Below are 27,301 nucleotides of genomic sequence, written 5' to 3' on the forward strand. Positions count from 1 at the left end.
CAACTCCAAGTGCATGAATTGAGACAGTGAGCTAAGCCCAGGGATGATCCCTGACTACTCTAGGCAAATCATGGCAATCGTCTTAGCTTAGACATTAATGCTTTTCTAGTTTCTCTTGGAACTGAGTTAATCTAGGGCTTCAGGAAATTTCCTGAATTCTGTTTGCTTGCCCCCCTCCCTCTGAAACAAAGTCTGTTACACTGCAAGTGTCATTTGCTAAAATAGAGCTTGAATATGGAAGTCAGACATGCATGAATATGAATCTTCATTTTGTTCCAGAGCAATCCCCAGGGCAAGTAATTTAGCTCTGTGGAGCCTCTGCTTTGTCACATCTTTCAACAAACAGGACCAGGAAAACAGAGGTATATTAAGGTCTTGGGGCACACAGTAAGGTTTGATAAAGGAGATTTGTATCTAATTAAAGTAAGTGAAAACACATCCCTGCCAATAAACTCCAGGACTACGGTACCTAAGTCTACATTAATCCATGGCCTCATTGGCATTTTGGTTTAATGCTAGGCAACAAAGCATGTTTGTGATTTTTTTTTTTTTTTTTTTTTTTTTTAAAATAATGCTAGTTGTTAAAGAATCACATTTTACATATACAGTTGAGAATTTTTTTTCTTTTTTACTAGTTTTTGGATCCACATGATCTTTTTTTTTTTTTTTAAAAACAGTGCTAATGGCCACTTTGGTAAAAACAGTGTTCAAAAAGTGTTACATCCTTTGGACAGGTTTTATTCCCAGGATATCGAACCCCTTGGCCATGACGGCAGCTACTGCTTCACACAGCAGCATGCGCCACATGTTCACCTTCAAGACTTCTCCTGAGGAGAGAAAAAAAGACTGATAAATTTTTTATACAGAAGTGAATACCTCGACCTATAGCTGTGTAGGCTCTATCTACAACCACCTGCAACTCGACGATCCAAGAAGAAAAAAAACTGTTTATATAAGGTTTGCAATGATTAGAAATGTAGCTTTTACATTCCTTTGTAAAATTCAGAGTTCTCTTCTAAGATCGATAATCTGAAATAAATACTATATTAGTGAAATTTCTTTTACAAAAGTTTGTTCTCAGGCATGACCCTCACAAATAGCTACTTGCCTTGTAACACATACTTCACTAACTACAATGTCAGAGCACCTAAGGAAGGAAAGGATCATCAGTTGTTTTCCAAAGGCAGCTTCCTTGGCCTGGGACTGTAGTTCAGTGGTAGACGGCTTACCTCGCAAGTGCAAGGCCCTGGGAGTGATTCCCAGTCCCCTCTACTGCATGCCCCACAAACAAGGCAAAAAAAAACAAACCAAACCAAAAAATCCAGTTAAAGCTAGGTTCAAATGCACCTGCTAGGCACCTCAGACACTCTTGTTGAAGAGTGCCCTATTCCAAGAGTTCTCCCAGCTGTTTTCCTTGAAGTTGTAAGGTTCCATCCACCCCTGAGCCTGAGTGGAGAAACAGTTTCTGCTAGCATTTGTTCTAATTTTGTCCATTTTATGTATGGTATGGATTACTATGCCATTCTTTGGGGAAAAGGGAGGATTTCTATGAATAAACAATTGGGAGTGTACCCCCACCCAACTCAAGTTCCTTCATGGCACCCGTTCCCCAACGTGGACAGGGGACGAGACTCACCGGTCTGTCGATCTTTCTCCACACAGTAGCAGCTGTCGTAGAACTCTGTGAAAGTGGTTGCCAGCTCGTAAATATAGTCGCAGAGTGTGTGGAGAAATAAGTCATCTAAGATCTTTTGTAAAATCTCAGGGAAGCGTAAAATGCACCGGCCTAGTTTCCATTCCTTCTCGTGGTCCAAAATGATCTTGGTCTCCCGAGCAGCCTTCCGGAGCATCTCTTCATCAATGCTGGCCAGCCGGGCAATAGACCTGAAACACCAGAGAAGCGCGACTGTTCCACTCTATCAGGCGCACACATCCTTCCCCGCGAGAAAACATGTAATAAGATGTGACTGAATAAATCAAAGTATCAGCAACTAAAGAGATTCTTATAAAATAGACAATGCATTTTACTCTGGGGCATATTATTAGGCAAAGTTGATAACCTGGTTTGAAGTGTTTTATAATATTAAAAGGCAATATTCTTTTAGGGGGTCAGAAGGCGCCTGTTTGGTATTTAAATCAAGAGTGCACAGGGGGCTGTCTGCCAGAGTAAATGGGGACAGTCTATGGAATTCAAGTATAACCTGCAATCCTAAAAGGCACTTGTATGTACAAAATACGTTTTGGAGCAACTAAGAATACTTTCATTCGATTCGAAATAAAGTTACCTGATTCTAGTGAAGGCATACAGCAAGTAAGCAGCCGTGTTCCCTCTGTCATCAAGCATTTTGTCAAAGGAGAAGATGTAGTCATTCAACCGGTTATGGGAAAGGTCAGCATATTTGATACAGCCATAAGCGACAGATGTCTGAGCAGCTTTCAATTCCTCTGCAGTTAACACCTTAGGAAAAACAACTTCACAGCTTACTAACCACTGCTTTTGCTCTGATAACCACAGGAAGAATAATGGGGTAGGGAGCATCTAAGGACACAATTATCAATTAAAAATGACACTGAGATAGAATAACCTGGGTCAACAAAAATAATGAAGTAAAATCATCAAATGACTAATTTATATCCACTTCGTATCATAAATACTGTTACAGAAAACTATAGTAAAATAAAAACAAAATTAATAAAATTCAAGGGTGGAAGAAGTCATTTTCAAAAAAAAAAATTTAGTCATATATTAAGTATTTCTGTTCTGGCCATGATAGATGAGGTTGTAGCAGACCAACCATTCACTGAAAGCAACTATGTAAAGTCTGGGTAAAATATACTGTGAAGGATGTCAAGGTAAAAACAGGGTTGCTGGTATCAATTCTAAGAAATAAGGTGTGGCTGGGAAGTCATGAAGGAAGGGTTCTCTCAAGATTGCTGGAGAGCAGCTAGCACAGAAGAATCTGCTGCAACTGCAACATCATATGAACAATTTCAAGAATGTCTACCCAGCAACTGCTGGTCCAACCTTGGATTGGCACCAACTTTGTTATTAATCCTGTGGCTAGGAATTGCTAATTCCAAATATCTCAAGCAATCATTTTTGCCTTGAAACACTTCCCTTTGCCTCAACCAGAAGTTAAAGAAAACAGTTTACTATGGCACATGTGTACTGTCATTGCCATGCTCTTCCAGGCCCGAAGAATATTTTTTTAAAGTCTGTTATTTAGGCTGGCATGGCTAGGGTTAGGAAAGGCACCTAAAGTGAGACCACTTGTGGAGGGAACTGGGGACTCTGAGAACCTGGTGAGGTTCTCACCAGGTTCTGGTCCTTCACATTCCTCATTTCCATGGCTTTCCTCTTTCTTCAGATCAAAGCCACTGTTTGGTAGAGGATCCTTGCTGACTTTATTTAGGATCTGGTTTGATAAGGAGTATCTAAGTAAAAGACCCTGCATCCATTTGTTGGACTATCAGAGACTATTTTATTTTCTGGGAAGTCCTTTCTAGCACAAGAACACTGTCCTGTTGAGTACTCAAATTTCCACAGAATTTACATTCTGAGAGCACTTATCTCCTTTGGCGAGTTCTTTTTAAGGTTTTGTGTACCTAGTTTAACAATGATTTACAGTTTGTGAGCATCTTAATTTTGGTTTGGTTACACCTGTCTATACATGGTTTGTCTTTTTTACTCCATATTTCTGAAAATCTTCTAAGCCAAAAGTAACATTTTAAATGGTAAGCTCGGGATGGCTAATGAAAAGTTACTGGGTTAACTACCATCAGCCACAGGATATTCTCTGAAACTCAACTGCTCTTGGAGAGGCAGGACCTGCCAGGAACAAGACCATTTCTGTGCAACTCGGGAAACCTTGGTCACTCTCAAGCAAGGTCATCCATGAAGTAAAAAAAGAATCTTGTGCGCAGTACACTTACCAAAGCAAAACACTGTCCAAACCCTTAACATTCCCAAAGGGGGCTTTTAGAGGATTTTCCCCCAAAAGATAAAAAACAAAATGGAACACCAAATTCAAAAGTATGCAAAAATTCCCCCCTCAGGTACTCTAGTTGGCTAAACTGTAGAATGGTTCTTTTAAACTACAATCACATTTTAACGTTTAAAGGCTTTTTAAGTCATCCATCTGTTTTCTGTTGACCTGTTTATAGTAAGAGACAGACAAAAAACAGAGCAAAGCCTGAGAGTTTTTCTTTTGACACTTTAGTCAAGACAAGAAATGAAGCAACTTTCAAATTAACGGTTTTGCAATTCACAGCAACTCTGTGGTAACTTAAGACACACCTTCTGGAAATGAGAAAATTTAGATTTTCTCACTTAACAACAGCTAGGCTGATGAAACAGTTAACTGAGGATTCCTAATCTAAAAGGAAAGAGCTAGATCAGTATGCATACAGAGTCCCTCAAATTATGCCTTTTAAACCAACCTATGCCTTGGTCAAACTCCTGAGCAATAATAAAAGATCTCTGTCCTGTATATAAATTGCTCCAACTTCCATGAGCCAGGAAAAGCTTGAGGGGGAAAGTAGAAAAAATCCTGCAAACAGTCTTTTAAAAACATGTCTAAAAATGTTTCCTGACCCTGTTGAGTAGGTCAAGCAAACTAGACTAGCAAACAAAATGAACATAATTATTAAATTCAAGGTCACTTGGAGGTAACAATTAACCCTTAAACTCATTTCGGACTGGAAAAAGCAGGGCTTGGGGAGTCAGTTCAGTGGTAGAGTGCGTGCCTAGCATGCAGCATGCCCGGGCTCCATTCCCAGCATGTGAGAGATTAAAACCAAACTTCCACGAAACTACTTTAACGTCCTGTGATTAACCATTAGTGCAGATGCAAAATCTTTAAGCTTACCCATATAAATAGGTGACTTTAACTTGTCCCATTTTTGTCAAAAAATAATTTGGATCCAAATGTCTTTATAAACTGGTGAACTCATATTACTCTATTTTTGTCTGTGACAAAGTCTAAAATGAACTATTTATATGTAAAATCCCCTAAGAAAACCTACTTGAATTGGCTAACAGATATATGAACACCCAAATAAACTACAGTAATTAACTCAAATGCCTTTTAGTTCACATGGTTTTAGTAAATCTTCAATAAATCTGATGGTAAAATAAAAACTTTTCAGAACTGACCATCCAGGTTTGCCTGTCCACAGGCAAGGTTACTTGCTGGACGGCTAAAGGTATCTTACCTAACATGCGGAGACAGGGCAATGCTGTGCCTGTTGCTTCCTGTGTATATGGGGTAAATACAGCTATTTAACTTCTGGAGTGTGTTTTTCTTGGAAAAACTTAGTTTTTTTTTTTTAAGTATTTTAAAGTGACTATGCCCAATGTCTATCATAAATAATCTAGGTCTAATTGTTAAAAATACTTGGACATCACTTTATTAAAGCTATGTTAAATACTTAGAAATGACTCACTGTTTATCAGGTAAAATACTGAAACACCAATTACTAAATATAAATTCAATAGAAAAGATACTGTATCTTATTCCACATTAGTTTTTTTTGTTGTTGTCCAAAGAGAAGATACATGTTTGAAGTTATATCCTAAATTTTTGATACATGGTAAACAATTTACAACCATTTCTTCCCTGGTCTTCACTAGATATCAGGGTTTAAATAACCTTAAGAGTTAAAAATTCTAAAGAATACAAAAGAAAAATATATGACCATACCAAACCAACAAATTTTCTTTATAAGGGTAATTTTTTTTATAATTTGGAAGTGTGTGTTTATTATTAAAGGATTGTTTCAAATTATAAATCTAAGGAAGGAAACAGAAACCATAAGTAGGAGAGAGGCAGAGGAAGTTAAAAATATAAGAATTGTATGTGGTAGAAAAAATTTGTCCAAAGAAAAATGACTGGATTGCTCGACAATGGGAATAAAGAAATATAGTGCAAAAACCAAAGGTTTAAGTAGATTGTAAAGGATCTGAAGGAGTCATGCAAAGTTTGTGAATGACAACTTTTAAAGAAAATCTGATCAAGTTGGTTATAATTAAAGTTCACAGATTTTTCTAAAAACTTAACATTAACACAGATATGAAACCAGAATCTTACTGTTTAAAGAAACAAGGTTTTCTTGAAATATTTATCTGTACTTAGTAAATCTGTAGGAGATTTTGACCTTTTAATTCTGAAATGTTCTTCTAAAAATGTTCAACCATAGTCTCAACAAGAGTTTTTCCCAGTTTAGTTTTCGTTTTTAGTTGGCTCCTGAAGCCTTTTGTCCCCTTCCTCAGTTCTGGCTGCTAAAATGTCTGTCTTAAAGGCCAAGGATAACTTGCTTCTCTGATGTGTCACGTGCTTTCACCACGTCCAAGGTCACACACTGACAGTCTTAGTGTTTACATCCCTCTCTAACGTGATGTGCACCCTAACACTGGATGCACATTCTCCTACTGCCTACATTCGAGTCCCTTTTTATTAGGGTTACTTCCAGATGACCTACACGGGCTTCTCATAAGGAGCAGCAATTACAATGCAGGAAGTTTTACTTCTCCCTTTCCACAACTGGCCTAGGGAATAATGACTTCCCATTTGGCTAACTTCTCATGTCCCCAAGATTTTTATTTGGGTTTGATTAATTAAGTCAGAAAACAGCCCTCAAAGAGCTAAGTGTTTAAATTTAGGTCTTTGAATTCCTTATAACTTTGGCTAAGTGGCCATTATTTCACAAGGGTCTGTGATCCTACTTTTAGTATCTTTTAAAAAAATTTTTATTTTCTGGGTTATTTTTAATTATACATGACAGTAGAATCCATTTTGATAAAAATTTTACACTAGGATATATCTTATTCTAATTAGGACCCCATTTTTGTGGGTGGGTACAATGGTGGGGTTCACTCAAGTATATTCATGTGTTCATAAAATTATCTTGGATTTATTGTTTTCCCTGTTCCTATCTCCCTCTCTTCTTTTTGTTCCCCTTTATCTAATCTGAACTTTTCTTATTCCGCTTCCCCCCCTTTATTGTGGCTTATCTTCTACATATCGGTGAAAACACTCAACCTTTGGTTTTTGGGATTGGCTTATTTCACTTAGGATGATATTCTCCAGTTCCATTCATTTACCGGCAAATGCCATAATTTCATTCTTTATGGCTAAATAATATTCCACTGTGTATATATACATTTTCTTTATCCATTCATCTGTTGATGGGCATGTAGGTTGGTTCCATAGCTTAGCTACTGTGAATTGTCCTGCTATAAACATTGATGTGGCTGTGTCACTGTAGTATGCTGATTTTAAGCCCTTTGGATAAATGCAGAGGAGTGGAATAATTGGGTCAAATGGGGTTCCAGTCTTGTTTCTTGAAGAGTGTCCACTTTCTAGAGTGGTTGCAATCTGCAATCCCACCAGCAGTGTATGAGCATTCCCTTTTCCTCACATCCTCACCAACATTTGTTGTTACTTATATTCTTGAGAGTTGCCATTCTGACTGGAGTGAGATGGAATCTCAGTATAGCTTTTAATTTGCATTTCTCTAATTGCTAAAGATGTTGAACATGTTTTCATATCTTCACCACCAAACCACAGGCAGCAGAGCTATGCCCAGAGCAGTGTTTGTAGACAAGTCTCTAAAGCTGCTCTGGCGCCAAGCAGAGAACTGTACCTCAGTGGGATAAACTCTCATTTCTGACCTGCACTGCTGCTGACTGCTGCGTGAGCCCGAGCGCACCCTGAGGCCAGGCAGGTCCTCGTCGCCATGAGACTCGGGTATGCCAGGCCTATTGCCATTCCTGCAGGCCAAAGGACGGTCTACTGTCTTTGCCACTACTACCCTTATTGTAGACAGCACAAGACTCCATTCAATGGGAGCAGGCCAGTAACACAGGACCGTCTTGGGAACTGAGTGCCAGCCTAGAGAAAACTAACATTGGGCAGGTCCTAATGGCCTCCAATCCCAGGGCAAAGCCTCTGAAATAGGCCTGGCGCCTGGCATCCCCGAGACGCACAGCCCAGTCCACCTGAGCACTCTTCTAGTCAGCAACACCCCCACCTGGTTGCAGCAGTCACAGGCCACAAGTCTACCTCATCGGTAGGCAGCCCACAGCAGCACTGGCCTTAGTCCTACACTGCAATGCTATGCTGAGCTCAACAGGCCATGGGCTCAGGCTGTGACATGCTGTGGCACTGGTGGGCACAGATATGGTAAAGGACAATGGGGCCGCTCCTTCCACAATGATCTGGCCTGAGCTGGGCAGAATCCCTCAGTGCCTGACCACAGGTTGTTGACTGTGGACCAGGAGTCTCCAGAGTAGAGGAGTGGAGTATCCTTTTTAGATATTTCCACGGAAAACGCTCACTGAGAGACTGTGTGGGGTTGGGACAAACCTGGCTTAGATCACACTCCAGTGCTGAAATAATGACAACACAGCACAGTGGACTTGTGGCACAACTGGGCCTATGGTGCCACCTACTGCTGAAACAGCAGAATGGTTCTTTAAGCTCAATTTAAGCAGCCTGCTCAGAATTTCTGGGAAGACAGGCACTACAAAGTAAATAATGAAGACTGGAAGAACAACCTTGTTCTGTAAACCCCAGATGATGTCTCACACGGATGAGCATCAGGGACTTTCAGGGGACCACGGCCTCATCTAATGGACTAAATAAGGTACCAGAAATGGATCAGATAGCAACCATACTGGGGGAACTCTTGAATGAAGAATTTAATACAGCTGTGTGTGGTGTTACATGTCTACAATCCCAGCTACTTGAAAGGCTGAGGCAGGAGCATCAGTTTGAAGCTAGCCTGGGGCAACTAAGTGGAACCCTATCTCAAAATACAACAAAAAAAGGGGTAGGGATATACCTCAGTGGTAGAGTGATGACAGAGGCTAAAAGAATATACCGAATCGACAAAATGAAGAGAGGGTTTTCTAAAAAGAAACTGCCACTCCTGACCAAGAAAAAGACAAGAAAAGGGAGACACTAACTTTGTGCCAGAGAAACACAAAGGATCGTTAGAGCTTGTTATAAACAAGTACACGCCAACTAACTCCTGAATACACCTTTCCAAAAATGAATCATGAAGAATAAAAAAATCTAAGTAGAATGAGAAATGAGATGGAATCAGTAATTAACTCTACCACTAAAGGGAAACCCAGGAGCAGATGGCTGCACGCCAAGTTCTAGCCAACACTTAAGGAACTCATACCAATTCTTCTTAAATCATTCCAGAAAACTAAGAGGGGCTTCTTCCAAACTTATTCTACATGACCAACATTACCCTGAAACCAAAACCAGATGAGAACACAACAAAAAAGGCTACAAGCCAGTGTTCCTGACAAACATACATACAAAATGAATTCAAAAAGCACAGTAAAAAATCGTCAACCATGAACAGGTGAGATTTATCCCAGGGATGCAAGGATGATTCCACACATGCAAATCAACAAGTGATAAACCACATGAACTGAATGAAGGACAAAAACTACATAGCAAAAATCCAATAGCTTTCAGGATAAAAATGCTGAACAAATTGGCTATTAAAGGAACCTATCTTAAAGGCCACATGTAATAAGCCAACAGCTAATCTCATACCAAACGGGGACAAGCTGAAAGCTTTCTCTAAGGTCTAAAATGAGGTAAGAATGCCATTTTTGCCACTGTTACTCAGCATAGTACTGGAAGTCCTGGCCAGACCAATCAAGCAAGTGAAAAAAATAAAGGGCATTCAAACTGACAAGAAGTCAGTCACTGTAAATGCCATGATCTTATATTTAGAAGGCCCCAAATATTTAACTAAAACACCACCAGAAATGATTTAATTCAGCACAGTTACAGGATACAAAAATCAGCAGTGTTGCTATATACTAAGTCAATTATCTAAAATAGAAAATAAAAGTGAATCCATTTGTAATAGCTATGAAACATTAAAATGCCTAAGAATAAATTTAATCAAATAGGTATAAGATCTTTACAATTAAAATTATGAAATAGTGACAGAAGAAATTTGAGATCATAGAAAAATGGAAAGATATACATATATATTAGAAGAACCAATATTGTTAAAATGTTCCTACTACCCAAAGCAGCTTACAGATGCAGTTCAATCCTATGACAATGATATTCTTTACAGAATTAGAAAAAAATGACACCAAAATTTGTCTGGATCTACCAAAATTAAAAAAAACCCCAAAGTCATCCTGAATTAGCCAAAGCACTCTTGATCACAAAGAACAAAGCAGTAGGCATTACACTAACATGATTTCAAAATACACTATAAAGAAGCAATAAACAAAACAAGATGATACCTGGCATAAAACCATAGAGGACCAGAGCCTAGAACCGATTTTTTCCCCCCTTGTGTTGAGGACTGAACATAGTCCCTGTGCCATGTTAGGCAAGTGCTCTGTCACAGAATGAGAACACCAAGCCAAGAACATGCAGTGAAGAAAGGGCAGTCTTTTGAATAAATTGTACTAAAAAAAATTGGTTATCTGCAGAAGACTGCAAATACATCCCTAACTCCCATCAGTTAAAAAAAAAAAAACTCAAATGGATTAAAGACTAACCTGAAACTACTAGAAGAAAACACTGGAGAAATACATTATTGGAATGGGAAGGACTTTGTGGACAGAACCCCAAAGCACAGGAAACAAAAGCAAAAATAAGCAACATCAAACTAAAAAGCTTCTGCGCAGGAAAGGAAATAATAGTGAAAAGACAATTTACAAAACAGCAAAATATATTTACAAATCATCTGAAATCCAGAATAAAGAATTCAAACAACTTAACAGCAAAACCCCAAATATTCCAATTTAAAAACAGGCAAAAAGATCTGAATGAACATTTCTCAAAAGAGGACATATGAATGGCTAATGGGTATATGGAAAAAAAGTTAAACACCTCTAACCAGCACAGAAATATAAACCTAAGCCATTAGGTTATCGACTCACTCTAGTCAGAATGGCTATTATCAAAAAGACAAAAAGCAACCGATGACTGCTGGGCTGTGGAAAAAAAGGAAACCTAGTACGCTAGTGGTAGGCAGGTAAATTAGTACAGCCAGAATGAAAATTGAGTTGTGGCTCCTCAAAAGACAAGAACAGTATTGCCATGATGCAATAATCCCTCTACTGGGTGTGTACCCAAGAAAATAAATGAGTATGTGACTCTCATGTTCATTTCAACACTGTTTACAAAGCCAAACAACCTAAGTGTCCATCAGCTGACAAATGGGTAAGGAAAATGTGGTACCTACACACAATGGAATACTACACATTAAAGAATGAAATCCTGTCATTTGCAACAAAGTAGATGAAAATGGAGATCATTCTATTATGTGAAATAACCAAGGTACAGAAAGACAAGTACTGCATGTACTCACATGGGATCTAAAAGAGTTCAGCTTGTAGAAGCTGAACTGGGCTACCAGAGCTGGGAAGAGGAATGGCGGCTGATTTATAGTAAGAGTAAGTCCAAGTTCTGGTATGCTAGTGCAGAGTAGGGCAAGTAAGTAACAATATACTGTATATGTCAAAAATTAGAAAAAGGATTTTGAATGTTTTCACCATAAAGAAATGATAAGTGTCTGAGGAGATAAATGTTTAACCTGATTTAAACATCAATTAATATACACACTGAAACATCACATGGTATCCCAGAAAGAATAATTTAGGCTTTTATGTAGCATTTGAAAAAGCAGCAGATACTATGTCACAATAAAAAAGGAGGAAAAAGCCATGACCTTTGGTAATAGCCAAGAATAATATTTTCACAATAAATGCTCAGCACAATTCATGAACCAAACATCATGCAATAAAATCTAAGCAATATAATCCTGCCCTAGGTAGACTGACTCCTTATAATTTTTCTGTTTATTCAATAATCCCAGCAACTCAGGAGGCTGAGGCAGGAGGATGGCAAGTTCAAGACCAGTCTTGGCAATTTAGCAAGACCCTATCTCAAAACAAAAAATTAAAAGGACTGGGGATGTAGTTTACTGGTAAAGCATACCAGAGTTCAATCCCCAGTATGCGGGGGGGGGGGGGGGGGGGGGGGGGGGGAGAATTACAATATAATGCACAGAACACATTGTGCAAATAAGGCCTTGGATTACCTTGTCTCTCTCTTTTTCTTTCAATTTGTCCATGGATCGTTTGAGTCCTTCTTCCAAAAGGTCTATGAGGCGCACTGTTTCCCCTGAACGTGTTTTAAACTTCTTCCTAAAAAATTTAAAAGTCCCAATTGAATGGATTTGAAACTGACCTTTAAACTTAGAAATATTCAAACTGAAAGCTTTAGGGGCCTGAACACAAACCGTAATACGTGCCTATTTGGAATCACAGGCTTGATGCTAATGGTGCCTCATTCCAGCTGGCAACCAGGGAGGGGGTGCAAAACAAGGTGTTTGCAGCATGTCATCTCCAGCCCTCAGCTCAAAACACCCTGTGGTTTGGCCCTAATAGTGGTCTACTTTGGCTTTCTATCAGGAAAAGATTTAATTTATGCATTACCTGGAATACAACATTTTGCTTGGTAGTTCTGCCCTTTCAGAAAAATTAGTAAAATACATGTTTGCTTCTAGAATTGTTTGATAGGTCAGAAAATCCTATATTGGAATCTTATTTGCGTTTCTCTATATAGTAATTGCTCTTATTTAGTGGTTATCAAACCCAAAGGCATATGAGAGACAATTTTATGACAAAAGGATTCCAGGGCCTCATTTAGATGTACTGAAATTAGAATCTCGCTGGATGGGGCAAAAGTACTGATAAGCAACGTTAAGGGTGGCTGAGAAAATTGGATTTTGTCTATTAAGCAGAAGTTTGCATAACATCAAGTATATTTTTTAGGTTCAAATATAAGATACAATAAAGCATGTTTTTCTATAAACATTAAGCTTACCAAATGTGACAGTTCCCTTTTATTTTTAGAGCTTGACTTAGAAAGGCTCTATTTGCCTTAATCACAGAATTAAAATTCCTCTATTATCTTCATTTTGATAGTTTTCTTTATGCCATACCTTTCTCTCCCTATGCCCCCCAGAACTGGCAATTGAACCCAGGGCCTCACGTATGCTAGGTAGGTGCTCTACCATTGAGCTACACCCCCAGTCTGCCATGGCTCCTTTCTAAGTATTCAACAACTTTCAAATATCTTATGAAATGAAACTCATCAGCCTAGTCAAAATGTAGAGGAAAATTTCCTAATGCATCTACTTTGCAACAACCAGTCCTTTCCATGATTCCCTCCCCTTCCGTCTTCCATTTGATTTTTCACAAGGAGGGATGCATATTGGAATACCAACAGAGCTTTTAAAAACAGAGATGACCAATACTCACTTTAGATTTAGTAAGTCAGTGACCCCCACAGTGGGCCCCGGCATGTATATTTTCACAGGCTCCACTAGAGATCGTGTTCTGTGTATCTTTGTGTACATAATGCAAAATACCCAGCCAATGCTATGCACAGCAGGTGCTCAATAAAAAGGTGTCCAAGGAATAGCAAAGATGAAAGAAAAGGATAAATTATGTACTGAATATTAAAATATCACTGAAAGAACAGAATCGAGCATTTTCATGTACATATTTAAAATATGGTGAGCTGCCATTAGCTATAATCTAATTATTAAAAAAAGCTAGGATACTATAATCTTTTTTAAAATACACTTTTTAGTTGTAGATGGACACAATACCTTTATTTTTATGTGGTGCTGAGGACTGGACGCAGTGACTCACATGTGTTAGGCAAACACTCTACCACTGAGCCACAACCCCAGCCCCAGGATATTATAATTATGCTGAACACAAACATTAAAAGAAGTGATCTAGGATACCTCTGCTGTTACATGATAACTGAAACAAATGCTAACACAAACACTGCTGGTAAATGTATGAACAAAAATAAGAGAATTTCTGAAGGAACACCACCTAAATATCTGTCAGGAAACAGTTCAGGAACTGAGATGCAATAAGAAATATTCAATTCCTTGGTTTAAGCCCTCTCTTAGGACCATAAGGACCTAGAGTTTTGATTCTAGAAAAGCTCCACTGAAAGTCACAGAATTAATGAACAAATTCACTGCTATAAAATCCCTATCTAAAATAACATCTTGTGGACAAGCCCAACTTGTCTTTGATATGCTCCCATCAGGGCTTCTGAGCATTGTCTAGACAAATCTCTTGTCACCTCATGTGGTTTTCAGGAGCATTACCATCTGTGATATATTTGGGCATTATCCATTATAAGATGCCAGTTTTTAAGAGAAGTGCTGATTAAATGGCAAGTGAGCCTAAAATACTAGTGAAGGTTAAGATTTTTTAAAATGTGAAAAATTTTGCACCTCTGAAATGATGACTACTGCATATAAATACCTAAGTGTATTACCTTTTTATTTCATGAACACTGAGTCAAATGTTAAGAACTGAAAAATGGAAAATGTGATAAAACAGACATTAATATGTAGGCTTTGATAATATTTTTGAGAGTCATAAGAATGAAAGCAGTAAATCAAAGCTCAACTGAATCAAGCTTATAGATTTTGACCAAGTGTGCAACTGTTAAGAAGACATTTACGAAATGACTATTTTTTTTTTTTCCTGAAATCTGAAGAAGTATCACTATAGATTTTTAGAGCTTAAATCTGTGGGAAAAGAAACTTCTAATCTCTTAAGGTCTCGAGTTTCCTTTTCATTGGACTTTGTGAACATGTCTCTGGGAGACTACATCCTCTGGCAGTAAGGAGAACAGAGAACAGCTCAGCAGAGTTCACTGTAACAAGTGGACTGAAAAATGGGACCGCCTAATATGCTATAAAAAAAATAACAACAACCAGGGCCTTTTCCAGAGAAATGTGGGGATCAGGTATGTTATTACCATCTTCGGTTTTCCAGACTTACTTGTCTTCCCCAAGTACCACACCAAATCCAGCATGGGACACTCTAGTTACTTTAGGGTCATACCAACCAATCATCTGAGCAGCAGCAAATACCGTCTGGAAGTGCACAGACTATAAAGAGCAGAAAAAGAGAGTTACTTGCCAGTTTTCTAATAGTTTTAAAAAAGGCTTAAGGCCCTTATGCTTAAGGGATGTTTGTAAAATACAATCCACTCAAGTTTTGTGCCAAGAGTTTTATATTAAAAGCTTTTCTCTTACTCTTCATTATGTGAGAAACAGTTAAGAGCAAGACTGTTACCAAAGTTCTAAAAGCAAATGAATTGTAGGCAAGTTTGCACACAATAACTTCATTAAATTTTAGTTCTTACCACACCCCTACTGATAAGAACAACTGCTGAGGTTTAGAGAAGTCTCCTTTTCCATTTTCTAGAGAACACCTGGAAAAGTATTATTTTTCCCATGATAAACTGATGTTCCCGATCTTAGTATCTGGGGAAAATTTACAGCCATCCAGTGCCACCAACCTCGCCATACTATCTACCTCCAGACAATGTTAGAACACAGACAAATCTACAAACTTACTTGTCCACTGTCTACCACATAGATAACCATATCTGCCTTTTCCTCAAGTAGTCTTTGTTTAAGAGCAGCCAGGTCAGATGTGTCATAGGTATAACCTCCATCTGATTTCACTATGGTTAATGGTATGGAACACCCTGGGACAAACACAATCTTCCTGCCATCATCCACTTGCACGAATCCTAGGGGAAAAAAAACACAGTCTTCACCAATGCTAAAAGAACTCTGAAGGTACTGGAATGGTTGGTCATTTTAGGACTACCTAACTAGTCTATGAATATTCTAGAAAATATTTCTTAGCTGAAAAAAACCACAATTTTTGTCTCATGCATGACCTACTAGAAGCCTTGGAAAATCACTAAGGTCAAGGTTGTCTGGGAGTACAAGATGCTGTCAGAGTATAGGTCAGATATAGCAGTTTTCTGGACTCATACTACACTTGGCTCCCAAGCTCTTTATAGAACGCTTGACTGGAACCCACCTGCTATGCAGGCCAAACGCATGAAAGTCTCTCTTGATTTAAAGCTAGAGCCATAACTCTTCTGAGAAAGACGCTATTCTTATAAAGACCTTTTATAGTGTGATCAAACACAGAAGGTTTTAGCTTTTGGAATGAGAAGTAGAAAAAAATTATATTCATGATGAAAAGGGCAAGATTCTTGGATGCAGAAAGAGGAAAGAACATGATAACATCACCTATTTTTGAGTGCCACTGTGTGTCAAATATACAACTATTAAATTTTCACAATAATTGTGCTGTAAATAACTGCTTTCTTAGCTTAAGAAACTAAGGCTGGGTAAAGTAAAAGCAGTGGTTTAAAACAAGATCTGAAGACAAATTGCCTAGGTCTGAATCTCAGATTTATCACGTATTAGCTAGGTTACCTTGGGAAATTACTTCTTTGTGCCCATTTTCTCCTCAATAAAAATCATTAGGGCTAGTGGTAGAGTTCTTGCCTAGCATGTGCAAGGCCCTGGGTTCAATCCCCAGCATTTGCAAAAACAAACCAAAACACGCTAATTCTTGTAATTTTAGAAGGAATGGTTCCAGGCTATGATTAATAATTATAATTTCCCCATTTAAGGAATCAGCTTTCCTTGGAGATGTGGCTGACAGCAGATCTAGGACAGGAAATCTATAAAATGAGCCTGGAATATTGTATGAGAGCAAGTAAACTATCAGACTACAAGGGTTGAGGAAAATCAAACATGAGGGGCTTACCATTAACTAAAAATTGGGCAAATTGAACATTACAAAAAATAAGGGTAACTGACTAAAATGTATCTTTTATGTAGTGTAAAAGCCCCATTTACAATAAGTCAAACAACTCATTTAGAAAAAGCTATGAAATGAACCTCTTTTGACTATTGATTAAAAAAAAATAAATCAAGCACTTCCGATTGCCTTAAAAAGGCATACAAAGAGAATCCCACATAACAAATGAAAAAGGTATCAATCACTCCACACTAACATACTCCAACCTCTCATGAAGTAATGCACCAGTCATGAACATTCAAACAGGGAAAAATCTGATAGGAAACTTATTGATAGACCAGGTTGATAACTGAATGCACTAAATTAGTATCACAAAAACAGCAAACCAGAAATTATTTTCATTCCTGCAAATAAATGAAAATTGGGAAACAAAAAACAAGGCAAAAGCAAAACTGAATCTAATGAAGACTTTTTGGAAAATATGGAAAGCTGGCCTTGGTGGTGCATGTCTATAACCTCCTATACTTGGGAGGATAAAGCAGGAAGACTGCAAGTTGGAGACCAGACTGGGCATATTAGCAAGACCCTGTCTCAAAATAAAAATGGGCTGGGAATACTGCTCAATGGTAGATAATTTGCCTTAAAAATATATAAAGAAAACATACACAGGAATTGTGCAACATTAAGATCATATGGAAAAATCTATAGGACATATAGCCCCAGTTTATTCAACAGTAAAAGAAGTAAAAATAGACGAGGGGGAATCTCTGAATTTCTAGAATATAGGATACATATTAAACAAATGCAATGTGCAGACTCTAAATTATTTACCTTGGGAAATGTGAACTCTAATGGTGTACAACTATACTTCCTAATTCCAGCTACCCTGGAGGCCAAGGCAGGAGGATTGCCAGTCAGGCCAGCTTTAGTGACACTGTTCCTCCCCCCCAAAAAAGGGGGGGGGCTTGGGATGGGAGGAATTATTCACTTTCTTGCTGTGATAATGGTGCTTTTGTTTTAGGGCTAGAGGATGTAAGCAGTATGTATGGGAAGTCACAGAAACAATAAGGATGATCAGTAGTCGTAATTGGTTGACAAGTGCTAGGTCTTGGGGATTAAAAAATTTTTTTCCACTTTTGCCTATGTTTGCAAATTTAAAACGAATTTTTAAAATAAGTGTAGTGCCGCTTCTCTGGGAAAACGTCAAATGGTGGATGATGCCGGTGTAGCAGGAGTGCCCAGAGCCCCAGAATGGGTGGCCACTGTGGCTTTGGCAGAGGTCTCTGAGGCTGTGGTTGGGGTTGCGGTGCTCTCGGGGCAAAGCCAAAGACAAGGAGTGGGTCCCGGTCACCAAGCTGGGCCTCCTGGTCAAGGACATGAAGATCAAGTCCTTGGAGGAGAGCTACTTCTTCTCTTTGCCTATCAAGGAGTCTGAGACCATTGACTTTCTCCTGGAGGCGTGATTCAAGGATGGGGTTTTGAAGAACACGCCTGTACAGAAGCAGACTCATGCTGGCCAGTGGACCAGGTTCAAGGCATGTGCAGCTATCGGGGACTCCAACCGTCACGTTGGACTGGGAGTAAAGTGCTTCAAGGAGGTAGCCACTGCTATCCGAGGGGCCGTTATACTGGCCAAGCTCTCCATTGTTCCTGTGCAGAGAGGCTAGTAGGGGAACAAGACTGGCAAGCCCCACGCTGTCCCTTGTGTGGTGACTGGATGTTGTGGTTCTGTGCTGGTGCAGCTCATCCCTGCCCCCAGAGGTACTGGCATTGTCTCAGCCCCTGTGCCCAAGAAACTGCTGCTGATGGCTGGTACTGATGACAGCTACACTTCTGCCAGGGGCTGTACTGCCCCCTTGGGCAATTTCACTAAGGCCCCCTTTGATGCCATCTCCAAGACATACAGCTACTTGACTCCCCATCTCTGGAAGGAGACTATGTTCACCAAGTCTCCCTATCAGGCATTCGCTGACCATTTTTTTTTTTTTTGTGGTGCTGGGGTCACTGACCATCTTGAGAGAAGCCACATCAGAGTCTTTGTACAGAGGACCCAGGCTCCAGCTGTGGCTACAACATAGGGTGTTTATACAAAATAAATAAATGAAACCTGTTTAAAAATAAAAGTGTAGTACCTACCTTTATCTTCAAATTCCTTTACAATATCATTCATCCTATCTTGATAGAAGGATTCTCCCCTCTCTATCAAGGAGATGTCCAATGCATCATAGATTTTATTAAATTCTAGGGGAAAAAAATGCCACAAAAGATTAATAAAAACAGGAACCATGTACCTTACAAAAAGATAAAATCATTCAACACATATGGAAGAAAATAAAATGCATGACACACACTGGGGTAAGACAATTGTTAAAATGTTGGGACTGGGGATGCAGCTCACTGGCAAAACAATAAATATTCAGCAATGTGAGGCACAATCTGCAGCACCATCCAGTAACCCCCCGCCCCCGCAGGTCCTCCCACCAACAGATCATCGACATCAATTAACAATGCCCCCCCCGCCCCAGGTCCTCCCACCAACAGATCATCGACATCAATTAACAATGATTGGGACTACACAATTTTTTTCTGTGTACATTTACACACTCCCCACCCCCAACCAAATAAGAAAGATATATCATTTCAGAAATTCATTCTTTTTTTGTGGTACTGGGGACTGAACCAGGGGCACTTTACCACTGAGCTATGTTCCCAATTCTTTTAATTTTAAAATTTGGTATGGTCTTGCCAAGTTGCCCAGGCTGGCCTTGAACTTGTGATTTCTCCAGCCTCAGCATCCATACCAGCTGTGATTTAAAGGCATGGGCCACCACACCTGACCCTAAAGATTGATTCTTAAAAAAATGTAAATGAGACCAAGGAAAATCTTTTTCCATTCAGCAAGCAAACATTCAGTGAATTTTCTTATAATTCTTTTTAATCTGTTATCACTTACATGTCTGCTACCCATGTGTCACTGACACAGTATTACCTACTGTAGCACTGTTAAGCATTTTACTACCCAGTGACAATAAGCAGTCATTAGCCTTCTTTCGCAGAGACTATGGACTATTTTATCCATTTACTATTCCAGCAGTCTTTAAAATTACTGTCAAGTGTGAAAACTTGAAATTGTCTTACAACTATAAATGAATGGAAACTGTAGAACTTTGTGTGACACTCTGTACCCAACAGTCTACCATACCCCCTTGTATACTTCTCTACATTTTGGTCCTACACATTTCTGGATACATTCATAAATCTTACATAGCTTTGATTCTTACTCTAAATATGATCCCTTTCACTATTTTTTTTTTTTTTTTTTTTTTTTTTTTTTTGGTGGTTCTGGGATCAAAATAGGGCACTGTGCATGCTAAGCAAATGCTCTCCTACTGAATACATCCCCAGTTTTACAGTCTAATGTTTACTGACTTTTAAGAAAGTTAAATTTTGCATCTGCCTGTCGTCTTAGTTGTTTCAGAAACCTATTTAAAAAAAAAAACAATTTGCCCATTCTCAAAAGTTTGAATCATCATTAAAGATCCATAGGGAAGCCAGGCATGGTAGTATACACCTGAATCCCAGCAACTTAGGAGGCTGACAAAAGAATCTCAAGTTCATGGCCAGTTTCAGCAACTGAGACCCTGTCTCAAAATAAAAAGGACTGGGGATATAGCTCAGTGGTATAGTTCAATGCCTAGAACAGCAATAACAAAAGAGAAAAAGGAGCTACCCTGAATAAAGACTAAAGGAATGACGAAGGAATGAACCCCAGAAACTCACCTTCACGGGACACATCACATATAAGTTTCCAAGCTTTTATAATATCTGGGTTTTTACTCTGGAGAAGAACAACACATTGGTACGCTCGCTTCTTAAATTCCTCCTCAGTATCGAACCTCTTTTTAGATTCCTGTTTTTTAATAAAAACATGGTATGTAAGAATCCAATTCTATATTTCTAGATTAAAAAGTTGTTTTTCTAAACACACACACATACACAAACACACTATGAGAAAGTGAAGATGTATAACATTGAAACAAATGTTCTACCTCAAGTCAATAACATTATCACAGGGGCTGAGGCAAGAGCTCTGTGGTAAAGCACTCGCCTAGCAGGCATGAGGCCCTGTGTTGGGTACTCGGCTCTGCCCAAAGGTAAAAGACTGTTGTTACAGATGAAAATGTCAAACAGCTATCGTCTTTTGAGGTTTTCTTGAAAACAGATAACTATCACCAGTTGTTATTCTACTTTCCCAATTCACAAAAGACTAATTTACACCAATACTTTTGTGTTCGAGTTAGTAAAGGATACTGAACAAGTAGGACTGAATTTTCTGTGCCTTAAACTCCATTTTGGTGAATTTTTTTTTTTTTTTAACTAAAAAGAATATTGCTTTTATTATTTCATTTTGGAAGCTAATACATGCTTACTGGATGGGGGAAAAAAATCAATCCTAAATTATTAGTGGTAACAATCTGGTGTATAAGTTCAGATTTTTTTTTTTTTTTGCAAATATACACACAATTTTTAAGAAAAGCTGAAAATTACTTTTTTTTACTACAGTTTATAAATTTTAACAATGGATTGCAAACATTTTCTTGGATTAATAGGTCTACTTCATTATATTCAAAAGATAGAACTCCAACAGATAATTATTATTTTAGCAGTTTCATATCAATAAACATTTTGCTTATTTTCAAATTTTCATTAAAAAACACCAAAAGAAATAAACCCCACAAACTTTTACTTTTCAACACAGCAATCTTACTTTTGGGATGTTTGTTGTTTTTCTTAAGTTAATAATACTAAAAAAGGAAAAAATCTAAACATAACATTTTTTACTGGATAACAGGTCCCACTATTAAATGGCAAATTCAATAGGACAATACTGTAAACTTTGGTACACACACCAATCCAACAAAGTAATGTGTAATTATGACAAAGTAATATGTAAAAATATGCAATGTTAAATAAGCACTAAACTATGATAAATGATATAATAAATGTGTATGCATTAGTCAAAGAATCAAAGGAAGGTGACCACTATGGGTGATTTAAAATTATGGATGTATAAATGTGTCTTCTAAAAGCTTTCTTATATATACTTACTATTTTTAAAATACTCAAAATGTCTTCAACACTTAAAATGTATTTTCGTTAATAAGCCCCTGCATGGCTTGGTGGCTTCTGCCTATAATCCCATATATTTGGGAGGCTGAAGCAAGAGGATCCCAAATTCGAGGCCAAATTCAACAACTCAGAGAAAACCTGTCTTAAAAAAGTTAGGGGGGTGGTTGGTTGGAGGCTGGGGACATAGCTTAGTGGTAGAGTGACCTTGGGTTCAATCCCCAGTACTGCAAAGAACAAATGAACATATTCACTCAACAACAATAGATACAGTTTAAATTTTAACCTAATACCACCACTAACAACAAAAAGAATATGTATAAAGGGGTGAGTAGCCTTTTTCCAAATGTGAGGGATCCTGCTGCATTGTACAACTTTTACAAAACCAAATGCAATGGCTAGCATGGGGGTGGTTGTCTATGATCCTGGCTATTCAAGGGGTCGAGGCTGCAGGATTTCAAGTTTCCCGTCAGACTGGGCAACTGAACAAGACTCAAAATTAAAAAGAAAAAAATTATAAAAGGGATAGGGCTATAGCTCAGTGGTCGAGTGCCCCTGGGTTAAGTCCCCAGAACTACAAAAACAAAACAGAATAAACCCGAGTGCAATGGATCTAGGAATCAAAGAATTTAGTTCTTCAAGTAGGTAAACTCGGTGAAATAGCTTTCATTTTCATGTGGTATAATGTTGTTATGGTGAGGCCAATGTACATAAACAACTTTACATGTTAAGTAGTTCAAGTTCAAGAGTGTCACTTCTGTATGGGTGTAACCATGACTTTCAGTTTACCAACTTTATCTACCCTATTTAGCTCTACAGTAGTTTCAAACATTTTGAACTTCCCAAGGAAGATGGATAATTATGACAAGTGACAGACACAAATAATATGATAAATGGTATCAAACCTTATAAAAAGCCTGAAGATCCCCAATAGGAGGTGAGACTGTCAGATAATCTGGAAATTTATCCTGCAGGTGAGCAATGAGCATGCCAAACTGGGTCCCCCAGTCTCCTACATGATTTAACCTAATGCCAGTCAGAGAACATAAAATAATTTGCAAAATGACAAAGATGTTTAAATTAAATAAAAAGAAGCACATACCATTAGAAATTACTAACATTTAAGAGGTAGTATATGACATGCATTAACTGTTGACTTGGTTACTTCCTCAAGTGGGCTGCAAACATTGTAAGAAGCAAAGCCTTTGTCGGTTACTTTTAACTCTGTAAACCTAGTAACAGAGGCTACATACAGCAGGTCACTAAGATTTACTGAATAAATTCTTAACAGTGGACTGCAATCTGTTTAGAGTGTAATGAATTAGGACAATCACAGCTGAATCAATTTTAGTTATTCTCACAATTTTATGTAAACTTGACTTTCATTCAATTGGTTTAGTGTAAGTTAGACCAATGATTCCTAAATAACAATGGAAAAAATTCTTCACTCTAATTCCAAACCATCAGATTCACTCAAATAGATGACAATGATATGATGCTCACTTATCATTGTTTCCCTTATTTGCCTCATGGTAACCAGAGTAATCTTTAATTAGACTCCCACTGTTTTCCAATGGCTTCCCACTAGACTTGAAATAAAACCCCAATTTTCTACCATGGCTTTAAAGGCCCAACAATGTTTCTTGCCTGTCCCTTCCCTTACTGGGGAAAATAAACAAAATCTTGGCATACAGGAGGTACTCAAGAAGAGTAATATCTGCAGAATGAGTGAAGGACGTTTGTTCTTGGTTCAAGAGTCTAAAAAATGTAACAAAGTAAAAACAGTTCAAAGGAGATGTCCAGGACATATTAAAAAGCTTAACTGGTGATTGCAAAGAAAAATTAAGCTTATGAACCACTGACTTAACCAAAGGATTGCTTTCTCAAGTAAGATGTTTCAATTTCTATAGAAATTTCCAGAGTTGGGGATATAGCTCAGTGGTAGAACACTTGCCCAGCAAGTGTGTGGACCTGGATTCAATCCCCAACACTTGGTGGGAGGAGGGGGAGAAGAAAGCAATCTGAAAACACATGCACGAACACATACCTTAGCACATCATAGCCTGCAAATTCAAAGAGGCGGCACATACTCTCTCCTATGATAGTTGACCTGAGGTGGCCTACGTGCATTTCTTTAGCTATATTGGGAGAAGAAAAGTCAACTACAACCTGAGATAGACAAGAAAAAGAAAAAAGGAGCATAAACATTTTATTCTGTTAATACACTACCATTTAATAATAAACTCAGACCTAAATATCAGTCTGGGTTATAATTAAACTATGCTAGATGATCTACGTATACATATGTAACTGAAAAAGAATCAAATTCATTTATACAAATTACTGTCTATTTTAGTAATGCCTGTATTTGTATTAGGTAGCTACCTTAAGGGGCTGGGATTGTAGCTCAGTGGTAGAGCACTTGCCTAGCACGTGTGAGACACTGGGTTCAAGCCTCAGCACCACATAAAAATAAATAAATAAAAGAAAGGTGTTTAAAAAAAAAAAAAAAACTTATGGTCAGGCATCATGGTGCATGCCTGTAATCCCAGCAGCTTCGGAGGTTGAGAGGGAAGAATTTTGAGTTCAAAGGCAGCCTCAGCAACAGCGAGGCACTAAACAACTCAGTGAGACTGTTTCTAAATTAAATACAAACAGGGCTGGGGATGTAGCTCAGTGGCTGAAAGCCCCTGAGTTCAATCCCCAGTACCAAAAAAAAAAAAAAAAAAAAAAAAAAAAAAAAAAAAAAATCATGAAATGAAGTTTAAAAAAATCCTAAGACTGCTTAGAAATATTATTTCACAATTACATTCACCTCAAATATTAATGATCGTGTCAATAAAAAAGTAAAAGTCATTCCTAGTTACAGCACTCTTCACAAACTTCTAAAGAACTGCTCTATCAACAGAGGACTGTATATATACCTTTTTTCTCTCTCCAATGGCAGGTAGTTGAACTCCATTCACCAGAAGATTGGTCAACTGTTCTGATACAAAATCCTTTCTTAGATGGACGTTAATAAAACCTAATGAACAGTGGAAGAGAAAATTTCAGATAGTCTCCCATCTTGAATGACTGCTCACTCCCAAGGATTTTCTCAATTTCACTTATGTTGGCTTCAGAAAGTTCATCTGGCTTTGATAAAACACTTTGGGATTCCAACATTACCCGACATCCTCACTTAGGCCCTCTTATGATTTCCTGTCTCAGTATCTATTTCAAACCTTCACTACTCTGAGAGCTTCTACTTAATTCAGGGCCTTTTGAACTAGGGCAGATGATTTGTTCATCTCTTGACAGAAAAGAGGATCTTTTGCCACAGATCTTTTAGCCATTCTCTCTCCCCTTATTGCTGATGGAAACTGAACCACAGGGAGGCAAAGTAACTTGCCCAAGATCAGGCAGCTAAATAGTGAAGTCTAGACGAAAAACTCAATATTCTAACTTGCAGTCAAGGTGCTCTCCCATCTTGTTCAGTGTAGAAGTGTTCTTTTGCTTGTTCTTTTTTTTTTTTCTTCTTTTTTTGCGGTGGTGCTGGGTATTGAACTTAGGGCCTCACAAATGCTAAGTAAGTGCTCTATGGACCAAAGAGCTACATGCCCAGCCTCAGCATGTGAGTTTTAATAGTGTTATTTATTTATTTTTTAATTTCCAAAAGAATTTATCATCAATACAACTATTAAGAAGGATCACATTTTATCATACCAGGACCAGCAATTTCAACTTTTTCAATACATTCATTGTTTGGCAGGTGTCTGGTGATATTTTCAGCAATTTCTCTTGGATTAACTTTCTGTTCCTTGGTTTTGAGCATCTGTAACACAATATAAAAGTTACACAACAGATTTCAGCAAATTACTTGGAAATGCATGAGACAAAATATTTGCATTTTGCAAAAGACTCATCAAAATGCAGAAAGTATCAATAGTTCCACGAGAATAGAAAACTGGCAAAACTGCATGATCTACACTTCAAAATGAGTCATACACACATACTTGTACCTTTTCAAGGAAGAAAAAGTCTATAGTTATGAAGTCAGATTCTAGCATATTTATATTTGATTGTCAAGTCATGAAAGTATGCAATATTCACAACTGAGTAATAAACAGGACCCCCAGAAAGAGATCTGGACTTGTTATAGTGAACCCTTCATATTCAACAACAACAACAACAAAAAAGGAAAGCAAAAGGACGTAACAAGCCTGGTGCAATCAACCAGAGACACATTAGATAATGTAGCTATTCAAAATGGGAAATTAGGTCAGGCTGGTGGCATAAGCTTACAATCTCAGTTACTTGGGAGACTGAGGCAGGAGGATTCCAAGTTTAAATCAGTTGGGGCAACTTAGACCTTGTCTCAAAATTTTGAAAGGGGTGGGGATGCAGTTCAGAAGTATAGTACTACAAAACAACAAAACAAAACAGAAGGTGTTGGGTGGGGAGACAACTCCCCTTTTTAAAAATGCAACACGCAAGCCTAAGTCAAAGATGCACCACTGTGCCAAATATTTGATGGAATGCTAGTTAGTAATTGGCTTTTTTTCTTTTGGATGAAACTCTGGGGCAATTTACCACTGAGTTACATTCCCAGTCCTTTTTATTTTGAGACAGGACCTCACTAAGTTGTTGAAGGTCTTGCTACGATGCTGAGGCTGGCCTTGAACTTGCAATTTCTCCTGCCTCAGTCTGCCAAGTCACTGAGATTATAAATATGCACTAGCATGCCAGGCACCAGTAACTGGCTAACTCTTAATTTCTCACTTTCCAACAGTCATTAAAACACTCAGCAATCCCAGACATACCAGGAAAAAAACCATAGCAAAACAGTACCAAATACTGTCCTTATATAATGAGAATTAAAAAAAGAAAAACTGAAAATTAAAAAACAATTTATTTTTAAATAAAGAACACTAGGAACATATAACTCTTTCCTCAAGTTTTGTTCCTGCCCCCGGTACCAGGGGTTGAACTCAGGGGTGCTTATCCACTGAGCCACCTCCCCAAACCCCAGTTCTTTTTATGTTAAATTTTGAGACAAGGTTGCATTAAGTTTTTGAGGTTTGCCTTGAACTTGTGACCCTCCTGCCTTAGCCTCCGGAGCCGCTGGGATTATAGGTGTGCTACCACACTTGGCTTGGTTTTTCAAACTATGGGAAATGTCCTTTTCATTAAGGATATAACAACCTGCTATTATTTATGTAAATGGCAATGATGATGACCATACCTAAGAGAATCAAATCACCCAGAGTGAGTCACAACAACACATCACCTGAGAAATGCCCATGGCACTATTACACTGATAGTCCCCAAACTTGGGCTGCTGACTTGGTGTTACTATCAGAGGAGGATTTTCCAGATCTGGATATGCAGCCTTAATGGCACAGCCAAAGACTTCTTGTAGGCGGCTATTGATGTTAATCATATTTTTAGTTGGTCTGTTCCTCTCTGCCTGAAGACTCTGCAGAAAAAGAATGGAAATGTGTTAACAAAGTACCATCGTAA

At 38.2% G+C, this 27,301-nt stretch overlaps 1 protein-coding gene across 2 annotated transcripts in view; it reads right to left on the reverse strand.

Moving 5' to 3' along the window:
- Positions 1 to 657: 657 nt before the first annotated feature.
- Positions 658 to 27,301, reverse strand: part of RARS1 (arginyl-tRNA synthetase 1) — a 34,637-nt gene continuing 7,993 nt past the window's right edge. For both annotated transcript variants that reach the window (XM_079146064.1, XM_079146065.1), the window contains exons 3-15: positions 27,069 to 27,257; positions 25,505 to 25,613; positions 24,724 to 24,824; positions 23,847 to 23,968; positions 22,705 to 22,825; positions 20,453 to 20,582; positions 18,809 to 18,913; positions 15,460 to 15,638; positions 14,879 to 14,988; positions 12,097 to 12,202; positions 2,286 to 2,458; positions 1,637 to 1,884; positions 658 to 827 (exon numbers count right to left, since the gene is read on the reverse strand). In XM_079146064.1, the coding sequence (XP_079002190.1) occupies positions 718 to 827; positions 1,637 to 1,884; positions 2,286 to 2,458; positions 12,097 to 12,202; positions 14,879 to 14,988; positions 15,460 to 15,638; positions 18,809 to 18,913; positions 20,453 to 20,582; positions 22,705 to 22,825; positions 23,847 to 23,968; positions 24,724 to 24,824; positions 25,505 to 25,613; positions 27,069 to 27,257 (1,803 nt within the window). In that variant the 3' untranslated portion in view covers positions 658 to 717. The remainder of the gene's footprint in view (positions 828 to 1,636; positions 1,885 to 2,285; positions 2,459 to 12,096; positions 12,203 to 14,878; positions 14,989 to 15,459; positions 15,639 to 18,808; positions 18,914 to 20,452; positions 20,583 to 22,704; positions 22,826 to 23,846; positions 23,969 to 24,723; positions 24,825 to 25,504; positions 25,614 to 27,068; positions 27,258 to 27,301) is intronic.

This window comes from Sciurus vulgaris, assembly GCF_902686455.1.
Source record: "Sciurus vulgaris genome assembly, chromosome: 6".
Lineage (NCBI taxonomy): Eukaryota > Metazoa > Chordata > Mammalia > Rodentia > Sciuridae > Sciurus > Sciurus vulgaris.